Source organism: Podarcis bocagei (assembly GCF_964188305.1).
Source record: "Podarcis bocagei genome assembly, chromosome: 2".
NCBI classification, from domain to species: domain Eukaryota; kingdom Metazoa; phylum Chordata; class Lepidosauria; order Squamata; family Lacertidae; genus Podarcis; species Podarcis bocagei.
In genome coordinates, this window is record NC_138126.1 from 91,764,795 (window position 1) to 91,788,722 (window position 23,928).

A 23,928-nucleotide genomic window follows, 5' to 3' on the forward strand; every position below is an offset into this window, starting at 1 on the left:
CTGGGCTGCTTAATATGTGTCTTTTCCCTTATAGGGATGGGGGAAGTATGCATGTCAATATCTCTGCACACCATCCTATGTGAAGACCATGCTAGCACCTATTTTCCCAGAAGGTGTAGCTGACAGCAAAACAGGCATATGTGCATTCACACATGGTAGTCTCTCCTCTGCACATACTCCTTACACCCATTTTCACACACTGTTTGAAGCAGCATTTAATTAGCCACCCGTCTTTGCGCTGAACAGAATGAAGAATGAAGAGCTGATGATTGCTCTGAATAAGATTGCTGCTGGGCGGTAATTTAAGAATAAACTTAAACAGATTGCTGTCATTCTGCACATGGAAGCGGCCACAGAGATGACATGGTGAAAGGCTCAGTGCCCCACAGTTGCTAGGTAACTTCATGGCGGTTTCGATGTAACCTGCTAATCAGAGAAGGAATGAAGAGGAGCAACATCCACATTACTGAGAGGCCGGGGTTGTGTGTGAGAGAGACGGGGGGGGGGAGTGTGTTGTATTAGTCCTACTGATTCTGCTTGCTTTTAAACTATCAGAAGGGCTCGGTCCTTCCATATTGTTTGCGTCTGCATGTGTGTGCTTGTGTGCATTTGTTTGTGTGCACTTGGCAACAATATTTTGCTGCCTGAAACTTTTGGTTCACCACCCTGTAGCCAGCCTGCAAACAGTATCCTGACTGGGGGCTCCTGTTTCCCCCCTGCCTGCCCTGTTAAAGGGTAGGAAAAAGGCAGCAGGCTGAAATATTTGTCTGTGGTTTGGCCCTCCCATTTGGCAGCACGCATGCTGGCTCTCTGCTTATGATGCCCACCCTGACTGTGTGGGTTGGTTTTGGTCGGCAGGTGGGTGGATGCCGGCCCTGCCTTTGGGCCCCAGGCAGTTTCCACATGTGCTTGCAAGGTCCATGTCATCTGCAAAAGAATCCCTTGTCCCTGCTCCTCAAGCTTGTGACTCTGTGTGAGTTGAATGGATCCAGTTGACCAGGGTGTGGGCGGGCAGGGTTTGCCCATGAATGTATTTTGCGTTTTGGGGTGGGTGGGGTGGGCAATATGGACAACAGCCCCAGCCTACATGACCGAGCAGGTGAAGCCACAGCATTCCTTCAGGAGGGTGAGGCCTGTCTTTGTTACATATGGTGTAGAGGTTTGCTGTCCTCTTGAGGTCATCCTCTTTTCTTTTACTGGAGCTGTGAAGGAACAAACAGTTACTGCTATGGGAACAGGGGCTCATGCTCAGGCCCTATGATAGCCACCAATCTGCCTGAGGTAAGCAGGTGTCTGCATCTGGGATCCACACAACTCATATGGAAGGTGTGAGCTTTAAAGCTCGCCCATAACCAACCAGTGGAGGATTGTTCATATGAGCAAATGGGGCACTGCCCCACCAACCTCTGTCTGCCCTCAACCAGACCTCCACCTGTCTGCTTCCTTACAGCCAGTCCAGGACGTGACACTGGCTGTAAGTTTTATCTTCCTTAGTCTCAGTGTTGCCCTTCTAGAACTTGGCAGGGAGGAGAGTGGAGACAAAACTAGAATTTGTTGACTCGAGTTGCCATTGGCTCTGGCTCCACCTACTGTTGACCTCCCTGCCTTCTGCCTTGCTAGTTCCAATAAGTGCAAGCCACCACTGTAACCAAGTCATGTGTATATTTGTATATTGGGTGGCAGCAGCAAATCACAAAGGCACCAACCCTCCACTCCAAACTACACTCAGTGGGAACAGCTGCCAGCGCTGATAAGTATCTGTGCGTGCATATTTGCATTTTCAAACATAAACTTGTCACATTTACACTGGACTTTAATAAGATATACTAGTAAAAATAGTGGGCCACTCATTAAAAAAAATAGATAATTCAGGATCTTTTTGATTAAGAAGCAAGAAATAAAAATAATATACACAAATCATATAAGCAGCTGCTTCCTACATAGGTTAGCTATTTTCCAGTTGCAAACAACTTCTCTTCCTCCTTTTGGGCAGGGTGTGTGTGTGTCCTGGCTGATGGACATTATCCAGACTGCACGGGAACCTCTTCACACAAATGGCTTCCCTTCTGGAGCAGCATCTATGCACAATGGATTCAGCCATGCAAGATAGCAAAACCCAGATCTATGAATGCAAAAGAGCAAACAGTGCAGAATCATAACACCTAATCTAAATTATGCAAATTTGCATTATTTACACAGGTTACACAGGTTCAACTTTTCTTGGTGCAATAGAGATAGAGAACAAGATGATAGAGATTGAGATATAGCATGGAGGAAACACAATCCTGTTCCTACATACACACAGCAGTGGAAAGGGAGGCTGCTCACTCCCAAGTACCTACTTGTTTTCGGAAGGCAGGTTTTGGAAATCCTGGTCTTCAAAAACTCTGCCATTTCTTTGTCTTCTTCTCGTTCTCTGTGGAAGGAGGAAATTGGTTACTATTCTGTGGATGAGATTTGCATCCCAGCAATAAGCAACCATTGCTTGGTGTGTGTGAAGGTATGGCTATAATCCAGATAGGTTAGAGTCAAGGTATCCTGAATTACTGTTCTTCAGATCTCGGTGAAGGACAAGGCTGCTTTTTTGTTCTTTCTTGGCTCCAGGGAATATTTGCTTTCAGAAAGAGTGGTGCTTCACTGACATGCACAGCTCCTTTCCCCTGCTTGTACCAGTACCCCAAGCCTTTGTTTCTTGCCCTTTATTAAAAAAACATTTTAAAATCTGCCTAGACTCCAGTATTGCAATACTGTCCAGAAGCAATGGTATAAATCTACAGATCAAAAAGGTTGATCATCCCTGGAGACAATGATTTGAGTTTTTGGTGAGTGATGTAGAGTAAGCCCTGCCTCCACCTTTGCACCTTACCTTTGGAAAAGTCCCTTTAAAAAAACAACAACAATATGTGACAATGAATTTAACAGCACACACATTTACAATTGCCCTGTGTGGAACTGAGGAGGCAACAGAAGCAAAGTCTGCCTCCGTACCCCAACCAAATAGTCTAGTGGATAAAATTGGCTTCAAATACTCGAGGTGACTCCAGGCCAGCTACCTTCACTCAGTCTCACCTACTTCACAGTGTTGTTGTGGGGATAAAATGGGATAACCCCTGGGTATGCTGACCTGGGCTTCTTGGAGGAAAGGTGGAAAACATATATGAACAGCATTGGGTGCATGCCAACACTGAGTTGGGGCTAGGAAACTGGCACAGCTGCTGGTATCCATGTGTACCTGAGCCTTTCAAACTCCACGTCATCTACCAGGAAATCTCGAGTCTCCACAAGTTTGTGAATCTGCTGCACTAGCTCCTCCTCCTGCTGCTTGTCTTCTTTAGATTTTTTATTTTCTGGAAAATAGGGGGAAATCCACAAAGCAATAGGTTAATGGCAGAGGAATAACAACAAATGGAGATATGTGGGTGTCCCCTGCCTGACACAGGGCCCTCTCAGTAGTGGCATCCTAGTGATGGAACACTTTCCTCAGAAAGGTTTGCCTGGCGCTTACCTTACTGTCCTATCAATGCCAGACAAATACCTTTTTGATTTTGTTTTCCTAAGCATCTTATACACAATGTTAATGTGTTTCTTGTGTTGCTGAATCAAAAGCTCAGTGGAGCTACTTCAACCTGTAGCTGAACTAGCAAAAAGGAAAGACAAATTCTGAAGCTTGTAGAGGTCGAAATGTGACAGTGGATCGGCCTCTCCACTCTTCCTTGACTTTAGACTGCTCTGTAATCAACTGATTCATAGAACTGTAGAACTGTAGAGTTGGAGTTCGTTTCTCCCTATCTTCCTGAGTCCATGCTTCTTCAAAGTACATGATCCCCTTGGTAGAGGCTATTCTCCAATTGGAGCGCTTGCAGGCCAGATCTCACTCACAGGATCATCACCTTGTTGTGGTGAATGTGCTTGCACATTCCTATGTTCCTTGTGAGCAAAGCCGTCAGGAGTCTCATACTCCCAGTAGGGTCAGCCAAGGCGATAAGGTCAAAGGGGAGAAGCTAGACAAAGAATGATCCAAGAAGTCCTCAAGTGCAGAAGAGGTGGAACACAACAATGTTGTTATGTTACAATGGCTGTGAAGGAGGACGAGGACTACGGCAGATAAGAAACTACTGATCGTCATGAAACTCATGACCTCGGAATAGAGCCTGACTGCAAAGACCATGCATTGATCAGCATGCACTGATCTCCACACATAGAACAAATTCATGCACAGGCGTCTTCCAAAAACCCATCCACACAGTTTAAAATGCATAGATAATAAATAAATATAAAGTATGCACCCAACTGTTCCCCAGCAATGGATAAGCAGCATTTGAGTAGCCCCTCCACAAGGACAACTTGGCTTGCTGGTGGAGGTGGAGGTGGTTGAGGGGCAGGAGAAGCAGAGTGGCAGGGCTGAAAGTCTCAGTGCTATGCAGTGGACAAGACCTGGAGGATGAAGACCCATCTTGTAGGGCACTGTAGTACAGACAGAGAGTGAGTTGGTACTGATCAAGCTGCACCATGAAGAAAAGGAGGATGCACTTTGGACTTGAGAAACTTTACTGTATTTAAACATTTGGGCTGTGGTTTAGGATACAAGGATTCCAGACAATGACTTTCAGGACCACCTTGCAGTCCTCTATCTAAACATCTCCAACCAAACATAGTGGTAGTTTCCATTGTGACCTCTTATGGGTGGTTGTAAATCTTTGTTCCTCCCCACAGGCTCTTTCATCCTCCCAAACTTTTCATGAAGGTTCTTCTACATTTTTTCTAACCTTTATTCCCTTCTTAATGATAGCACCCCTTAACTGGGACTGGGTGTGACAGACAATGCTATGGGCAGTACCTATTTATAAAACTATTATTTCCCCCTGTGATAGTTGTGGCAGAATGTGTTTTATACCTCTTTAGTAAGTTTCACCTGTTCTGAGATGCCTGGGATCTCCTCCTGCCTTGCTTAACATTTAAAAATTCAGATTCCAAAGCTAGCCAAGCATCTCTGAGACAAGAAAAGTCTTAGGATAACTTTGCATTGGCCTGTTTAATTCACATTCCTTTTCAACATCCTCTCCTAGCTTAGTGACATTGGAGGCCAAGAGATCCTGTAAATGGCAAACCCCACTGGTGAATAGGGTAGGGGTGGGTAATCCACAACCCTCCAGATGTTATTGGACTCCAACTTCCATCAGCCCCATCCAACATGGCCAGTGGACAGGGGTGATGGGAGTTGTATTTGAGCAATAGCTGGAGGTCGCAAGCTCCTCATACCTCAGTACATGGGGATGGCACCATCAAAGCTTTATGGAAAACAAGATGCTAAGAAAACTCACTCCCTGGGAGAGTTGCCATGGGTTTGGGCCTTACCTGGCACTGCAATCAGCTTCTGCAACTCCTTTTTCAATCTGGTGATTTCCTTACAAAGCTGGATGTCATCCATCCTGAAAAGACAAGGGAGGGAGCCTCAATCCCTTGTCCACATGAGACCACAGAGACAAGTCACTTGAGCATCCCTTGCTGCAAATCCCAATCATTTACCTTTCAACATGCTGCTGGGAAGAACTCCAAGCTGGGTTGGACACATTTGGCTGAAACCAGTCGCTTGGGGCCTTTGATACCACCTTGCAACAGATTATATGTGGAATATTTCTTGTTTATCGTTTTCCACTTTCTAATCCATCACCTGCATTTTACACTTTAAAACTCTCTAGCTGCTCCACAACCTTTCTTCCAAATTAGTAAATTGCTACATGAGACAGATAAGTGAAGCAGCATGTGTTTCTACATGCAGAATGCAATAAGGGATCATTTAAGGAGCTGTAGAAGACAACCCATCTTGGAAGGAGGGTTTACACTAGGGGTGTGCACATTTGCTTCAGACAAACCTTGAATCCTGAGCCAAATCAGGGAGATTTGAAGAGAACTGGGGCTCTTCTAAGGCAGGTGTCCAATGCAAGGTCACAGACTGAATCAGGCTGCTTCCAAAGCCTCTGGGATTGTCTTGGATATTTGGACATCCCAGGATACCTCTGGACACCTCCAGATTTGTCAGTATTATTACATCGCGTACCTGAACTTGTGTTCACATATCTAAAGTGGATTAAAGCACTTTTTCACCCTTGTGACAATGAAACACGACCAGAAAATTGCATTAGAATGTGTGGAATAATGACCAAATATTGTGCAAATGAACTGCTTGTATGGGTTTGCCCTTTCTTCTGAATAGGCATTTGTAGTGATTGGGCTTATAGTAGACTACGAGGGAGATCAAGCTCCAACATTGTAGCAAGGTATCATGAACCAATGGCAGGGACCAAGTGGTGGCACTAGAGGGAGAGATTTCCCCAGGAACACAGAACCTATTGCAAAAACTCAAGGGCAGCCTGCTATGAGAGCTTTGAGCAAAGATGATCCAGTCTACAATCTTCTCTCAGCCATGAAACTGACTTACCTGTAGATGCCCTTCAGGCAAGTCACTGCCTTTCAGCCTAATCTGTCTTCAGGAATAAGAGGAGAAATCTGTACACTGAGGAGTGCGACAGAAATAATAAACTATAGATCTGCATCCCAGCAAATGGATTTGAATCAATGTTGCTCCTCTAATGACTCAGTTACAAGCTGAATAATTCCAGAGGATACTGTTCTCTAAATAGGCAACCCTATGATTTATCTTGGTCACCGGAGAAACCCTATGAGAATACAGCCAAATGTGTTGATACCCATTCAAAGCCAAGAAATAATTTTATACAGAAGACATTATTCAGGTTTCCTCCCCACATGCCAGCTGTTTCTTCTCTCCATTCTTCTTCAGTTTAGACGGCATTTTGGTTTTATAATGTGATGCTTTTAGGATTACAAGAAGCATCTTTGGGTGGAGGGCTTCTTCTAAGATAATCTGACAACCTGGAATGCTCTTTTTCAGGAAACACAAACGCACACATACAGGAATCATAACTTGGACAGGACTGAGACAGAGGAGGGGAAACAGAGTTCAAGAATTAGGCGGCAGTGAGATACTAATTCACCTTTCTGAGGACAACTTAGTGATAGTCAGAAGAAACTGCACCTGTGGTTTGCAAATTATCTGTAGCCTTGGGTGCCAAATCACTCTTAGAATCATTAAGGGTTAGAAATCGAATTCCTAGCTAGATTTAACTTGGGGCTGCTGGGAGCAAAAGTTATCTATATTGATCCATGCTCGCTAGCTTGAAGTGATGCTTGATACCATCTATGGCTAGCAAGCCATGGAAAATGGAGAGGATTTAATGGCTGTGTACTTGGAGCATATGGTGCTGACCTTTAAAGCCCTAAATGGTTTCAGCCCTGAAGGAGCGTCTCCACCTTCATCGCTCAGCCCAGACACCGAGGTTCTCCTCCAAGGGCCTTCTGGTGGTTTCCTCACTGTAAGAAGTTAAGAAGTGAAATTACAGGGAACCAGGCAGAGGGCCTTCTCAGTAGTGGCAACCACCCTGTGGTACACCCTACCATCAGACGTCAAAGAAATAAACAATTGCCTCACTTTTAGAAGACACCTGAAGGCAGCCCTGTATAGGGAAGTTTTAAATGTTTAGTGTTTTATTATGCTTTTATATTTGTTGAAAGCCACCCAGAGTGGCTGAGGCAACCCAATCATATGGGTGGGGTATAGCAACAACAACAGCACAAGGAAAAGTCCCAGAAACAGTATAGCAGCAACTCCTATAGGTAGTCCTTGTATGCCATGTCAGCTGTGTCTCATTGATCTAGTTCCCCTTAGTCCAGGGCATGGTCTGGGGGCACATGATGCAGTCACCATGCTGCTGCTAAGCAGGTCTGGGTCTGGTCATTTTCTGCATGGGAGATCTTCTGGGAACCACTTTGAGTATGTCATCTTGAGATGCTTGAAAGAAGAAAGGTGGGATATGATTGTACTGAAATAAACAGATGTATAATAAACTTTGCTGTGCAGTACTGTCGTATTGTGGGTGCTCCAATATGTGCAGATAGAATTATATTATGTCTGCAGTGACTCAAAGAGCCATGCACAGTAAAGCAGAAATTAGGAGCTGTTCAACTGCATTGCAAGGAGATAGATACAATTTAAGAACTGGGATTCTTTTTTAAAAAAAAACAACAACATTGGTATTTTACTCCCATTTCATGCCTTATTTTTAAATTGAATGTGAATTACTAAGTAATTCTGTAATGATTTATTGAGACCCATTGGCTTAAACAAATACATTTTATCTGACAACAAAAGAAAGCTGGCTAAAATTAATGAAATTTTATTATCTAATTGTCTTTACAGTTCCACAATAGAGATTGTTGTATTATCCATCAGCGAATTTGGGTTGGCTACCTTTTGTGTATGTCTGTGTAATTTTACTTCCTATAGGACATCCCTGCAGCAGAAGAATTATGTGCATAATATACATGGGTTACATTCATCAGAACAGTGCATCTAATTGCATTACATTATGTAACCATCCTGGCAATCTCTCTTTTTTCTTGAGTTTTCCATTTTCACAGAGGTCTTCTGATGTGCTAATTAATCCATGCAGCCTTGCTCAGCCTGTCTTTAATAAGTGAAAAGAAAAATGGTCCTAAATGATGAGTGAAGGCCCCACCTAGGTACCATTTGATTCCTAAACCCTTTGTAGCAGCTACTCTCGTTATAATAATTGCCCCTTCCCTGCAGACACGAGGGCTACAGGCATACTTCTGTATAGCAGGAAATCTCCAGGAGCACCAGATTCCGCATTATGAACCATATTCCATTAAGAATGGCAGAATGCAGGTATGGCCAGCTGACAACCTGGGGTCTAGGTCCAACCTCCAGTACAATTTCTCCTAACCCTGGAAGGACCGACCAATTCGAATCATAGTAAATTGATAACCTACAATTTCACATGTAAAGAAATTGGGGGTGGGGGGGTGAGATTAGGGAGAGTTGGTAAGATCACAATTCTATGCATGCTTTCTTGGAAGTAAGCCCCACTGAATGTAGTGGGGCTTGCCTCTGAGTAAACATGCATCAGAATGCACAGTAGGTTTTAAGCAATAGACATTTCCACCTTTTGTTATATCTTTCTTTTTGCTCTTGAGACCTGAGAATACAGGATAGCCCTTCTTGGCTTAATGCGTTAGAACATGGGTAGGCAAACTAAGGCCCAGGGGCCAGATCCAGCCCAATTGCCTTCTAAATCTGGCCCCCTTTTATTTAAAATGCATTTCTGGGTTATTTGTGGGGCATGTTTTTTACATGAGTAGAATGTGTGCTTTTATTTAAAATGCATCTTGGGTTATATGTGGGGCATTGGAATTTGTTATTTTTTTTCTTCAAAATACAGTCCGTCCCCCCACACGGTCTGAGGGACAGTGGACCCATGCTGAAAAAGTTTGCTGACCCCTGATCTAGAGTTTCTGCACCCTTGCAGCTGACATCATCACTGTCATGGATGTATTGTTGGCTCAAAGTTTAACTAAAAGGCTAGCTATTCTGGAAGTATTGAGAAGTCAGTGCAGAGTGCCTACAACCTGCTGTACGGGTTTCTTGGGAAAGCAAACTGTTACGTCAAGGTAACAAATGTTTATCATCTTATATCGTGGATCTTTCCCTGCTGCATATTCCATGGTGATTACATTAAGGTTTTAATATCTGCTCCAGAAAACCAATTCCACAGTTTTTACTTCCTAAAAGTTGAGCTTTTATTGTAGACTAGAAGGCCCTTGGAATCCCTTCTAATTCTACAATTCTAAGATTCCAATGAGTGAGAAAATGAAAAGTTAAAAAAACAAACAAACATGAAAGGCCAGAAATGGACAGGCCATTCCTCCACCTTTTACTTAAAGAGCCCCCCACTAAAGCAGGCCAGTGGCCAATCTAGCCCAGCATCCTGTTCTCATAGTAGCCAACCAGACCCCTATGAGAGGCCTGCAAGCAGGATCTTGGCACAACAGCACTCTTCCCCTCCTGTAGTTTCCAGACCTGGTATTCAGAAGTATACTACCACTGTCTGTGGAGGCAGAGCATAGCCCTTGTGGCTAGAGCCAGAGATAGCCTTATCCTCAGTGAATTTGGTGGATCATCTCTTAACACTGTCCCAGAGTTGGTAGTAATCCCAGTGTGGTGTAGTGGTTAAGAGCGGTAGTCTCGTAATCTGGTGAACCGTCTTCGCGTCTCCGCTCCTCCACATGCAGCTGCTGGGTGACCTTGGGCCAGTCACACTTCTCTGAAGTCTCTCAGCCCCACTCACCTCACAGAGTGTTTGTTGTGGGGGAGGAAGGGAAAGGAGAATGTTAGCCGCTTTGAGACTCCTTCGGGTAGCGATAAAGCAGGATATCAAATCCAAACTCCTCTTCTTCTTGTAGTAGTAGTGAATTTCATAGTTTAATAATACACTGTGAGAAGAAGTACTGTATTTTGTCTATTATAACTCTTCCAATGTTTAGCTTTATCAGATGCACCTGTGTTCTAGTATCATGAAAGAGGGAGAAGAGCTTTTCCACTTTCTTCATGCCAAGCTGCCTGCAGAACTCAGCAGGGCATTGGATAAGGCAGCTAAACCACCTACACAAACCCAAAGAATTGCTCTTTCAAAGCACAGCAACTGCTACTCCTCTTCTACCGTATGAGGAAAATGTATTTTGCTGCTGATGTCAGAACTCTTGTTTTTGCATACGTAACAAACTAATAGAGGCATGTGGTTTATTATTTTATGGGGGGGCTGGGGGGCACACTAAGCAGACAGAGGGAGCTATCCGTGGTTCTGTCTTCTGACAGCCCTTAGAACAGGCATATCCAAAGTTCGTCATGGGGGCCTCATCTGGCCTCTATGGCAGTTTATTTACTGGAGCCAAATCCTTAAAAAAGCTCAACAAGTTGAATTCTGGGGTAAAATCATAAAAAAACTCGACAATTTCAATCCTAAAAAAAATCCTGACAACTTTGGTTGGCCCCCATGCATGTTCACTTCATCAAATCTGGCCCTCTTTGAGAAAAAATTGGGCCCCTCTACCTTAGAAGACCTGGGCATGGAATCTGATTGTAGCTCTTTCAGGCACTGCAACTCACCACTGAAAAACTATAAGGCCCCGTTCACACTTAAACTAGGTTTTGTACTACCTACCACCTGTAGTTTGAAAGTAAAACCTAAATTGGCAAGATTGGACACCATTTAAAAATACACTCTGCTGCATTAACTGCTCTCACAAGTGATGCTTTCTGGGGGGAAAGGCCTTTTTAGCATCACTTGAAGAAATAGTCTTAACTTAAACCAATTTTCTTGCTAACTAAAAGACTATTTCACATATTGCCTAATCAGTCAGCTAGCTACCTCTTAAGCTGCTGTAGTGGAAGCAGCAAGTTTAATTATCTTCTGTACCCCCAGTCAGCAATCAGGCAGCTGAATTCTGGGTTAGTTGTAGTTTCCAAGTCACTTTCACAGGCTTATGATGTCTTTTTGCTGTTCACATGTTTCTGCCTTTTGCCAGTCATATCAAAATAAAGTGTCAGGAACATTTGTGCTTCTGTTTCACAGAAAACAGATCTGGCAGGGTGAGAAGGCACCTTAGCTCAGTGGTAGAACATCTGCTTTGCGTGCAGAAGGCTTGCAGGTGTAGCCGCTAGAATTTCCAGGTAAGGTTGGGAATATCCCCTGTCTAAAACTCAAGAGAGCCACTGTTAGCGCAGAAAATATGGGTGTCACTCAGTCTAGGGCAGCTTCCTGTGTTTCTGGATAAAAATTGTGAAAGAAACACATACCAGAGAATCCACTATCTTAGGAGCCTCAGTGTTACAACGGCTCCACTCTAAAATAAGAATTCTCCAAAATGTAATGCAGGCGTTGGCTTCTCAAATCTAACTCACAGTCCTGGATATGGCAACACATGACGCATATCCAGGCTCCAATTAGACCCCACTTCAATACTCTACTCTTATTTATGCTTATGCTACAGCTCCTTGAAGCAAAGGAACATGAACACACACACGCACATGCACACACACACACACACACACGTTCTAGCAGCCTCATGGCTGTTACCTTCCTCTGCAAGATATGTTACCATTTGAGCAACTAGCCAGGGGACATAACCACCTGAGAAAGGAGAGTTTAGTCCCACAACACTGCCACTCAGTTATACTGTTCCAAGAGTCCTGCTTCTTGTAGACGAATATGAATAAAAAGAGCTTTTGGCTGAGGGAGACAAGGATCTATTGATGTACGCCCCCCCCCCCTTAAGTAGGAGGACAAGGCTAGACCACTTTGAAGGGGATGCCTGGGCTAGAAGAGAGAATTGCATGGAGGTCATATCAAGAGCCACCAGTGTGGGTGGCTGCGTGGGAGAATTCATTAGATAATCAGCGGTACTTGGGAGAAAAAGGCAATTAGCAGCCAGCAAGTCTGCATCACAGCAGCAGTAGCAGCAACATTTGGTGAAGACTTTGGGCTAAGTCTATAACAACTCTGAAGTGGGCAGAAAGCAACCCTTATATTTGTTTGGAAGGGAGTACCAAAACTGTCATTGATGGGGTTTCTACCACCTTCTCTGTTCAGGTTAAGCCTTCCCCAACCCCCTAATGGCCTTCCAGATGTCTTGGACTATAATCACATCATCCCATGCTGCTGGAGCTGATTGGAGTTGTAGTCCACCTGGAGGACACCAGTTGGGGATGGCTGCCCTAGGTATACTCATTGACCTGGCACTGCTTTTCAAAAGGCAGGTTGCCAGGAGCACCTTTCCCCCCACTTTCAGCTAATGGGGAGAACTTTCCTTTTTCTACGTTGATTCACAGTTCTGTAACTTCCATGCTTGATTATGGCAATGCACACTAAATAGAGCTGCCCTTGAAGATGCTACAGAAGTTTCAGCCTAAGTGCAGTCCTTCTGACAGGTGTTGGAAGGCACAATCATTTCCAACCCGCTCTGTGTCAGGCCAGTTGCAAGGATTGTCAAATCACTTCTGGGTCCTGTTCAGGCTACACTTTAAAGGTTAAAGCCACTGACTTGGTGTAGGAACATCATGCTCCAAAGACCATCTCTGGAGCCCACTTGCTTGCTGTGGTCCTGCCAGAAAACTCTACCTGTGTGCTGTTTTACAGTAAGCTACAACAGCAAGCCACCTTTTTGCTCTCTTTTCATAGTGACTGCAAGACCAGTTTCTTCTGGTTCACTTCTGGTTGATGTTCTTCTATGCCTGGCTAGCTTAGATAGTTGGATTTTGTTGCTGCTGTTGCTGCTGTTTTCATCTATATACTTTTCATCTCTATGGAAGACTGGTATATATATAAATAGGACTTCTAGGGCAACCTGGTGCCCTGCAGATGATTCTGGATACAACATCACCATCCCTGACCATTGGCCATGCCGGCTGGGGCTGATGGAAGCTGTAGTCCAACAATGTATAGAAGGTGACAGGTCCCTATCTCTGGTTTAAGGGCTAAGCCAATTTGGGGGTGGACAGCTGAAAATAAATCTGGATCTAGAAAAAGGCTTTTGTCTGCCCTTGCAAATTCCTGTCCCTGTTGATATCTTTCAGGGGCAAAAATTAGCCCTGCTCTGTGGAACCCACAGTCTATGCAGAGCATGTCCTTGGCAAACCTGCCTTGTGTGCTGTAGGGTGGATATTGACACCTGCAGCTTGGCTGCTTCTTCCACGGAGTGATTCAGAGATTGAAGAAAACAAACAAAGGCTGCTCTAGCATGGAAATCAGAGCTATAGAAATTTCTCCCTCCTTCCGCTGCCTTGAAAAAGTCAGCTTTCACTGCTGACTCAAGAAGGAAAAGGCCATGCTGTAACACAGCAAATGGGAGGGCTTTCCACCCCTAGGAGAGAGGCACGGTGTTGACATCGCAGTCAGGTTTAGGCTAATGTTGATGAATGATGACTCACCTCTGACTTCAGTTTTAGATCTCTCTCTATGTGTATACAGGTTGCAGAAGCCTGTAAGGCTGTTCCTTGAAAGCCCAGGGCTTCCAAATCTGCAATGCAGACATATTTGGGGGTGCTTCTTCTCTAACAGCCTCTATTTGGGGTTCATTGCAGCACCAAGAATATGCTTTCTGTTGGACAGGAACCAGAAGAAGTGGTAGAGCATCTGCTTTGCATACAGGAGGTCCTGGGTTCAATCCCCAGCGTCTCCAAGTCAAACCACAAAAGACCTTTGCCTCAAACTCTGGATAGCCACTGCCAGTCCCTGAGCAAAAGGGACCAATGATCTGGCTCAGGCAGTTTCCTGTGTTCCAGAATAATGCTGCATAAAGGACAATGGATGCATCCCTGGGGTCCTTATGGCACTTCCCTTTGGCTGAGTCTGAAATATATGCCAGGATGCATCACGTAAAAATGAGATGCATTTGTCAAGGGGGTTTCTTAGGAGGATGCACAGTACCACTAAAGCAGCCATGTCCTCCAGGCATTGCCAGACCACACTTCCCACCCTTTCCTGACAATTGAGTATGCTGGGTGGGGCTGATGGGAACTGGAGTCCCACAACATCTGGAGGGCCACAGGTTAGCCAGCCCTGTGTTCAAGGTACATCCAAAGATCCATGGATGCCCCAAGGGATACATAGGTTCCTAACAGCAGCCCAGCCTTTGATGAGGACCAATCCCTATGGCTTTGGGGTAAGTACAGCTGGATCGCAGAAGCTTTGCTTAGCTGAGTCATTCTTAGCTGCAGAAGGGTTGGCACAGATTAGGCTAGCTACAGTCAGTCTCTGCAGTACCAGATGCTGGAAGTCATCAAAGGGAAGATGAGTTTCTTTTTGCATTTTCTAAATAGTGCGATGCTACATCTCATTCTCATTGACATGGCAGGGGCAGGGGCAGGGGCTGTGGTAGGCTCAGGACTGAGAAGAAAAATTGTACCATAAGATGTGTCACCGGTTGCTAGCTTGGGTGGCTTTTCAAAGGATTAGGCACTTATTGTTTATTTTCCTTACAACAGCATCCTGCCTTTCTTCCATAATGGAACCCAAGGTTCTCAGGCTGCCTCCTGTCCAGGCACTGATCAGACCTTCAAGGTGGTGGTCCCTTGAGGCTTTGGACCACATACAGTGTCAATGGCTATTGGCTGTGACAGTAAAACCAAACTTCTATGTCCAGTAACAGTGTGCTACACCCTTTACCTCCCAACCCAATTCAGCAGGGAGAGATAGATGATTGATAGATAGATAGATAGATAGATAGATAGATAGATAGATGATAGATAGATATACAGTGGTACCTCGGGTTACATACGCTTCAGGTTACAGACTCTGCTAACCCAGAAATAGTACCTCGGGTTAAGAACTTTGCTTCAGGATGAGAACAGAAATCGTGCTCCAGCGGCGCGGCAGCAGGAGGAGGCCCCATTAGCTAAAGTGGTGCTTCAGGTTAAGAACAGTTTCAGGTTAAGAACGACCTCCGGAACGAATTAAGTACTTAACCCGAGGTACCAATGTACACACACACACACACAGAGAGAGAGAGAGAGAGAGAGAGAGAGAGAGAGAGAGAGATGGCTGTACTGTGCTGGCTGGGGCTGATGGGAGTTGCAGTCCAACAATGTCTGAATAAACACAAGGTCCCCACTCTTGGTGCATCTATGAATGGTCAGGAGGAGCTCCTGAATTTTTAATCCATAGCTCTCTCCTGACCTGGTTTTACCTCAGCGAGATAACAGTGTCCTGTGATACCAGAACGATTAATCCATGAAATGTTTTCATGGTCACGCAGTAGTCCCTTTCCATTGGTTCAAAAATGGAGAAATTGTGAAGCGGTTGCTGTACAGATTCTGTGTACAGCATGTACATGTGTACAACATCTGCACATGTAGGCTTGGTGAAGAGGTTTAGGTGAAGAGGCTGGAGGCAGCCCACCTCATATTTTCACTATCCACAGAACTTAGTCGGCAGCATTGGGCTAATAACACATCCTATACAGCAGCTCTTTTCAAAACACCCACGCTCCCATGAGCCACTTCCCAATCAGGGTTTCTATCTGCTGAGAAACCCTTGCACACTTCAGGGAGGGGGGGGGGATGTTCCATGATGCAGAGGGCCAGACTAGCTATTTGACCTTTCCTGAAGTTGGCATACGCAGCTTGAGATAACATGGGATCCCGCCCACCCAGGCAGGCTGAAAGAGAGGCCTGATACTCTTGTGGACTCTTCTGAGTGAGAGAGACTGAACTGTGAACTCAAAGCAGGGAGAGGGAAACTGAGCAGATCTAGACAGAGAGAGGGAGAGATGAAGAGGAGCACCCAGGACCAGCTGCCTCTTGCCTCCTTACAGGTGGTGGAAAGAGACAGGATCCTGCCCATGGAGACTTTGCACCTTGCTGAGCGCCCTCCCACGGGCATCCCGCTCTCCAGTTTCCCAACTCACATGTATCTGAGCTCCGACTCCCTCCGCACCAGAACTTCCCGGATCCTCTCAATTTTGAAGAGCTCCCCTTCAATGTCATCAATGGTCGTTGTGGAGTCGGCCATGGACACTATCTCATCCTCTGAGGGCAAAAGGGAAAAGGAACTCAGTTAGCAGATGGGATGGGGGTGGACAGGAAAGCAAGCAATGCCATCAGTGATTGGACTGGAATCGCTTCCAATTTATGGCCACATGGCTAAGAGGTTCTGATTTCTGTCAGGCTGCCTTATATGGCCTATGTGGGACCTGTGCCCCTCCCCAACACTGTTGGACTCCGACTCCCATCAGCCTCAGCCAGCACAGTATAGAATGAGGCATGATGGGAGTTGTGGTCCAACAACCTCTGGAGAGCCACAGTTCAGTCTCATATCATTGCCTTCAACAGGATCTAAGAGCAGCTGATAAAATGACATGAAAATATCACTGAGGAAATGGAGGGGGGACTGCAGAGAATTAGTTCCATAGACGGCAGCTGCTCCTCCACTCCTTCTTCCAAACTCCCCTGAGGCAGACATATTCCTTTCACAGCAGTGCCTGGGGGGCTCATTTCTCTCTTTATACCTCTAGAGAAGCACATTTCCCCTCCTATCTTCTTGACATAGTTGTCAAGAGTCTGGCAGCAATTTCAGAGTCTGCACTCTTATACTAAGATTACAGGGAATGTGCTCATCTTAGTTTTTTTTTATTATAATCCCTTGTGGAATCTCTGAAACGAAACCAGCTTTGATGGAGACCGAATTATCTGTGCATGCCTTTTCCTTTCAGTGTAGGGGGAATGGCACTGTGCTATTATTATTGTGTCAAAGGTCCAAAGAACAAAAGCTTCTGCTCTAGAGAAGACCCACCAGGGAGTAGCAGTTAGGACTGGCCTGCCATTTTGACTATGGAAGGAGAGAGGCTCTCTTGGTGGAAAAGTTGCTCTCTCACCTACACCAAGCAAAGAACTCAAGCAAAGACTTTGTGGGGGGGGGGGGATGGGACGACGACTCCACAGGTCCTTCAATAGGCACAAGTGGGCAGGGTGAACAGTTAAGTGGCTCCTGTTCTCCTGCATGTCACGGGCACTGTCCAGTAGGTGCTCATGACATTCAAACAACTGCTCCCCAAATAAGAACGGACTCAGCAATTGTGATTCTAGGAACGAGGGATGAAAAATAGTTATTTACTACAGTAACAAAATATTGCTGTGTACAGTTTTGGCTAAAATAATACATTGCTTCAGCAAACATGCAACCCCTGCGTACATTTCTTGCAGACACAGAAATGGACTGCAAAAGTCCTAGGAACCTTCATTGTTTCAAAGTTGAGAGTTTTTTCTTGATTTTCTTGTTTTACCTTCATGAACAACCTAGCAGTTCAAAAGCACGTCAAAGTGCAAGTAGATAAATAGGTACTGCTCTGGCGGGAAGGTAAACGGCGTTTCCGTGTTCTGCTCTGGTTCGCCAGAAGCGGCTTAGTCATGCTGGCCACGTGACCCGGAAGCTGGACGCCGGCTCCCTCGGCCAATAAAGTGAGATGAGCGCTGCAACCCCAAAGTCGGTCACGACTGGACCTAATGGTCAGGGGTCTCTTTACCTTTAAACTGCTTTGAGGTTGTTGTTTTTTTTACAATCAACCATAAGAAGAGCCATTAACAAACATAAAGACTGGCTCTTTGCATAATGCCAGGCTCAGAATTCATCCTGATTGGATTAGGGCACTTCCTGCATTTGAAGTGCATTTGATCTCAAATGCATAATGAATCGTTACCACCCCAACTAAGCCAAGGGCAGGCTTGAAACACATTCTCTTCCCACCCTCACAGATGTTAGGAAGTAGCCCCATTTCAGAGTTGAATAGTTGTTCTTGTTGTTGTTAAATTTCTTTACCATCCTTCACCTGAGGATCACAGGGCAGTTTACAATATGAAAAAAGTTTCTATTGCCGAGTCTTGTACCCTCTGCTTTCTGGGGAAGGACTGTGCACCTGACTTGCATGTGGAAGGTCCAGGTTCCATCTCGGTCATCTCTAAGTAGGTCTGGGAAAGGCCCCAGTCAGAAAACCTGGAAAACCACTGCCAGTCTGTATTGGCAATACTGAGCTACAGGTGGACCAATGGTCTGATGTGATTTAAGGAAGCTTCCTGTACCTCTGTCCTTTTCCCCTACCATGTGCCAGTACTGCTATGGATATTCTTACAAACCACCCTGGAATGGGTTTGGATGAATGGAAATAAACGTTTAATAAAATGGAAAATAAAATGAAAAAAACATGGAACTACCTGAATGAATGGAGCATCTACCTGCAGCGAAAGTCTCCTGCAAAATTGCTCCTCCCTCACACACACAAATAGGAAGAATTAGTTGGCATGCAATCAAGTCTGAACCCCAGCATCATCTCTCGTGCTCTGTATTTTGCACTAACTGGACCAGTCAATCCTGAAGAATATTATTCCTTTGGATTTAGGGACAGACATGCAGCTGCATTATACAAAGTGTATAAAGGCCATCTCCAGCTTCCTTGGCACGCACTAGCAGAGCCAAGTGATGAGATCAATACTTCATTACTGGAGCCAAATAACCTCCCAACACTGGCCTGTGCCAGTGAGTCAAGTCAGAGGAAAAAGCCAGCCTCTGGCCTCTGTCCCTCTTTCCTTCCCTCCCCTGATACCCTCTTGCGTCTCTGCCTCCCAAAGGCTTGAACAGCTGCTTGTTGCAGCAGCTCTGGCTACAAGCTGGTGTCTCTGGGGCTGGCCAGGGGGTACTTCTGAGGCCCCTGCGAGGCAGTGGGAGGAGGCACCTCTCTTTGGGTCAGAGGGGGCAGCTCAGAGACCAGGGATGGCAGCTGCCCAAAGCACTCCCAAGGAGAAGGGAGAGGAGAGGAGGCTGAGGAAGCACTCCACAAGGGAGGGTGTTTGAAAAAGGGTGAGAGGCTGCCAGCTCTGCAGGCAAGGGGTGACATAACTGGGCTCCTGAGCCCCACAGGGGTGCCGCAGGAAGAATGTAGTTGGGTCAAGGCAGCCGTGGAATCAAAAAGGTTGAAAACCTATGAGCTAAACAATGCTGTGATCATTACCTGGGAAGAGAGAATGAATGAAGAAGATGGAAGTTTAAACATCTGCCTCCCGTGACTTTGGAGGAAGCAGCTGCTGGCTAGGAGACTAGCACCACAGCCATCTCCAGCAAATATGTTGATGGTGGCCCCTAACCCAAATGACCAATTACAGTCCAAGCATTTTAGGCTGAGTCGTATAAGATGCTAAGAACTTCATCAGGTCTTACGGAAACTTAATACAGATGAAAGACCCTTCACTTCAAGGCAGATGACACACACACACACACACACACACACACACACACACACACACACACACACTAAATGCACCCCCTCTCCCATTGCACTACCAGTCCATCCTAAAAGCTATAACAGAAAATCCCATAGTTTATGCTAAGAGAACTCACAAACAAAATGCTATACAGTGGTACCTCGGGTTAAGAACTTAATTCTTTCTGGAGGTCTGTTCTTAACCTGAAACTGTTCTTAACCTGAAGCACCACTTTAGTTAATGGGGCCTCCCGCTGCCACTGCGCCACCGGAGCACGATTTCTGTTCTCATCCTGAAGCAAAGTTCTTAACCCGAGGTACTATTTCTGGGTTAGCGGAGTCTGTAACCTGAGGTACCACTGTATTCTTGTCTGGAACTGAGCTATTAACTTTACCTGCTGTGGTGGGAGTGATTAAACCACTGGCTGCCAACCCCATGCTGTCTCTAGCCTCCAGGGTGAGTAGCTCTTGGCTGGAGCCAGCTGAAGGCTCTGGGGATTGAGAGAAGGCACACCCATCCACACGATGTACTCTCAGCTTGTGTGGGAAGTACCATAGGAGCCCAAGCTGGTATGCTGTTTCCAGACCTGAGCCGAGCCACCTTGCATAATTTGCCTCATCTGCCGGGGGAATTGAACTGGTTTCGCACTTGGTGACCCACCTAACTCAGCCAAGTGCCCAGACCCACTGTTTCAAGCAACAGGGTCTTCTTTGCCATGCAACCTGGCTGAAACAGGCAGACTTGGGCAGCAGGTCAAATGTGCTATTCTCCTGACGCCAATATGCTTCTGTGTATCATATACAGTGGGTTACATACGCTTCAGGTTACAGGCGCTTCAGGATACATACTCTGCTAACTCAGAAATAGTACCTCAGGTTAAGAACTTTGCTTCAGGATGAGAACAGAAATCGTGCTCCGGCGGCGCGGCGGCAGCTGGAGGCCCCATTAGCTAAAGTGGTGCTTCAGGTTAAGAACAGTTTCAGGTTAAGAACGGACCTCCAGAACGAATTAAGTACTTAACCCGAGGCACCACTGTATATACATAATAAACACCCACCCACCAGCAGCGGATGAAGGGGAAGGAACTGCAACATCCTTGTCCTGCATGCTGCTTTAGCCACTAGTCTACACTGTAATGAGGATCTCATAAAGGCATTTGTACTGGTAAGGTGTGTCTGCTTCTCTAAGCAACAGAAGGAGATAGCTGAATTCTTGAATGGGAAGTTTTGGCATTAACTCCTTCCTGCCTGTCGCTTGCCCGGTTATGCCCATTCACAAAAATGGGGAGCTGACACAGATGGTATATAGCTGAGTAGAGAAGGAGTAAATCCTTACCTGGGTGCCTTCATGGGGTATTGCTAAAAGCCTCAATGCCCCTCAGCTTCACCCTTGGGGACGTGGCCTTTCCTGGAAACCCCAAATCATGTGCATTTCTCGTTTTGGCCAGTTCTGTAATGCCCACACATGCACTGAGGCATCCCCCAAGCTACTAGAGTGCGCCCAGCAGTCAAACTCCGTCCACGCCAGAGGCTCTTTTTGTGAATGAACAGAGACTAGAGTGTCTGGTCCTCGGCCAGGTTTCTCTACTCATGTTTTCCCCACTGCCTGCCACTACTCAATGCAAACTTGCTTCGTTTCCACTGCCAGTGAGACAGACAGGTGGGGTCTCATTCATATATATATATATATATATATATATATATATATATATATATATACATACACATACACACAACAATAACATCACCAGGAGTGGGGGTTTTAGGGGGGTGGGATTTGAACGAGACATCCATCTCCATCTCCACTGCTGCAAAACTTTCAAGGAAGACAGAAAATAGCAGACACCCAGCAGGCAAATGTTATACTGGCACACATACACACGCATCATGCAGATCTGCAAGGATTTAAGCCCCACTTCAGGGGGTGCAGTGAGTAACAGGGAGGGAGTTGGTACTTCGCTGCTGTGCCCCAGGTGTGCAAACTAATCTCACCTTTGCCTGCATCTGCTGCTTTCCACTTGGTTGACTCCAGGGATCCGTACTGGGTGGATGCCTTGGTTTCTTTCTCCATCCTTGTCTCTTGCTTGTGGGATGTTTTCCCCCCTCTAATCTTCTTTTCTTTGTTTGTTTAAATGAGCATGATTCCTTAGGGAGAAGGACTTCTAAAGAGCACACGTTGCAGGGAAGTCAGAGCCCATCCTCTGGAAAAGGGATGATTAAATAGAGAGAGAAGCAAAACCAAAGGAGCACAGAATACAGCCAAGCCTGGTACCTGCCCAGCAGCTGCTGCCTGCTAGTTCTACACCGAGATGCTTTAGCACAGCTGCTGAAAGATGAAATAGAATCAGAGGCTGCAGGAGCCTAGATGTGGCTCTGTTATGACACCAAGAGCCGCCCTCTGGTGGAAATAAGTGCAAACTACTCATCAGCAAAACACAAGATGTTGTGATATAGGCACCAACTTAGATGGCTTTAAAAGGAGTGAGATGAATGTTGTGTCAGTGGGGAAACGTATATTGGGCAGCACTGAGGACTTTTTTTTCAGGAGGAGAGAAGGGCACTACTTTTTAAAGCAAATGAATGAAATTAAGCCCAGTTATGAGTGTGGGAATGTTCAGGGAGACAGGAGAGGATATATTGTTTAATTATATCCTTCCCAACTAGTTAACACTAGTTCTATAATTTAGCAGAGTAACATTCTCCTTTCTAACTTGTACAGAGGATAACGTCTTTGCCAGGCTCGTTTAAGCCTCTAAAATAAGTTTCCTGGTAATTCCCCTTTATTCCCTCATAAAAGATTAGACACGACACAGTTTATTCACACACATTCTGTTCACAGATGGATCCCAGAAGGCAGACATAAGCTACAAAATATATACACTTGGAATCTATCCCATAAGCAGATAGCTCCTTTGTCCTCTCTTGGCTGCAAGCCAAGAGAGCATCTCAGGCTAAGAAGATGTTGCTTCTTCCAGGAATGGAGTCAGAGAGAGAGATGTCTGCATCCCCTGTGCTGTTTTGTTACCTGTATAGGTGAGGTCACACCCATCTCTGGTCACATGTAGAGGAAGTCTGTCCCAGCCCAGGAGGAAACAGGAAGTTCTAACTGGCTGGTCCAGACACCCCCTTTTATGTCCACTCTAGAAATGTTGTATTTGACTGCTCTGTGTTTCACATCCCACAATGAGGACATTAATAAGCAAACCATTCAAAAGGCACTTTGAGTACAGGGCTTTAGAAGTGGTTCCTTAAAATCAAGGCAGCTAAGATGCAAATGTTTCATTTAGCTATGGAGCTTCTAAACTGACCTTCTTGTAAATAGATTCCAGAGTAGTTTGCAAACATTAAATAATCAACCAGTAAAATACAATTAAAATCATAAATCCTACACCAACATTTCTAAAAACTCTCACAGATGAAGCGATAAAACAACCCAAATTCGTGGAGGAAAAGGCTATATATGGGCTATATATGCCCATGGCTGGGAATCTTGAGAGTGAGAGTGACATTGTACTCATACCCTTCTTGTGGGCTTCTCATAGGCATCTGGTCAGTGTGAGAATAAGATACTGGACTAGTCAGGTCTTTGGTCTGATCCTGCAGGCGTCTTCTTATGCTTCTGAGTAAACTCAGCTGATTGGCGCTTTTCAAACGGATCCCTGATCTAAGTTGCAATTTGGCTGTGTTCGAAACCTTCCCCTAGATACCATGGAGCAAAGTATCAGATAAGTTACAGACTCATTTGTGTTTTTTATACCCTCTATTCATCTCTTCCGCATGTCGCTAAGGAAGAAGGTAGCAAGAATTCTCTCTTCCTCTGACAACACTTCTATAAGCTCAGTCTCCAAAATGAATGCACCTTTGCCTTTGGGTTGCTTTCTTTAGGCCAGGTTCCTCCTGAAGCTTTATTAGCTGCATAAGTAGGAATTCAACAGGTGAGGCTTTTGTTATCACCACACCTGGCCTCCTACCCCAAACCATCAGCCTTCTTGTGTCTATTTCCCTGCTTCCAGCTACCACAGCAACTGGCTTAAATCTCTCTTCCCTTTGGCTTTCTTCTAATGCGACATTGGTGGAAACAACAAATAGTCAAGTTTCATCTTCCTCTTTTATTTGTACAGTACTTCCTTTGAGTGTGACTTGTAATGACTCACCTGCCATAAAATATGCAAGCGAAGAGCTATTTACATTGATTGAGAGCTATTACGGATTTCTGCTTTTCACCAAAGCCCTGCAAGTTCCTTTATT

General features: G+C 45.3%; 1 protein-coding gene across 2 annotated transcripts; it reads right to left on the reverse strand.

Moving 5' to 3' along the window:
- Positions 1-189: 189 nt before the first annotated feature.
- LOC308581804 (bMERB domain-containing protein 1-like) lies at positions 190-22,038 on the reverse strand. Of its 2 annotated transcripts, XM_081184501.1 has the most exons (7): positions 21,953-22,023; positions 21,673-21,881; positions 16,339-16,459; positions 5,356-5,429; positions 3,233-3,347; positions 2,343-2,416; positions 190-1,202 (listed from the first exon to the last, which is right to left on the reverse strand). In XM_081184501.1, exons 2-7 carry the CDS (start codon positions 21,749-21,751, stop codon positions 1,084-1,086), a joined length of 582 nt encoding a protein of 193 aa, XP_081040627.1. In that variant the 5' UTR covers positions 21,752-21,881; positions 21,953-22,023; the 3' UTR covers positions 190-1,083. The 2 variants fall into 2 exon arrangements, with proteins under 2 accessions (XP_081040627.1, XP_081040628.1); XM_081184502.1 differs by lacking the exon at positions 21,673-21,881 and having other exon boundaries at positions 21,953-22,038.
- Between the last annotated feature and the right edge of the window lie 1,890 nt (positions 22,039-23,928).

Coding starts and splice junctions, on each gene's coding strand:
- LOC308581804 (XM_081184501.1), bottom strand. CDS start 21,751: ATGGAGAAAGAAACCAAGGCATCCACCCAGTACGGATCCCTGGAGTCA. Junction 16,460..21,672: donor AGCAGCAGATGCAGGCAAAG/GTGAGATTAGTT, acceptor TTTTGCCCTCAG/AGGATGAGATAGTGTCCATG. Junction 3,348..5,355: donor GAAGCTGATTGCAGTGCCAG/GTAAGGCCCAAA, acceptor CCTATTTTCCAG/AAAATAAAAAATCTAAAGAA.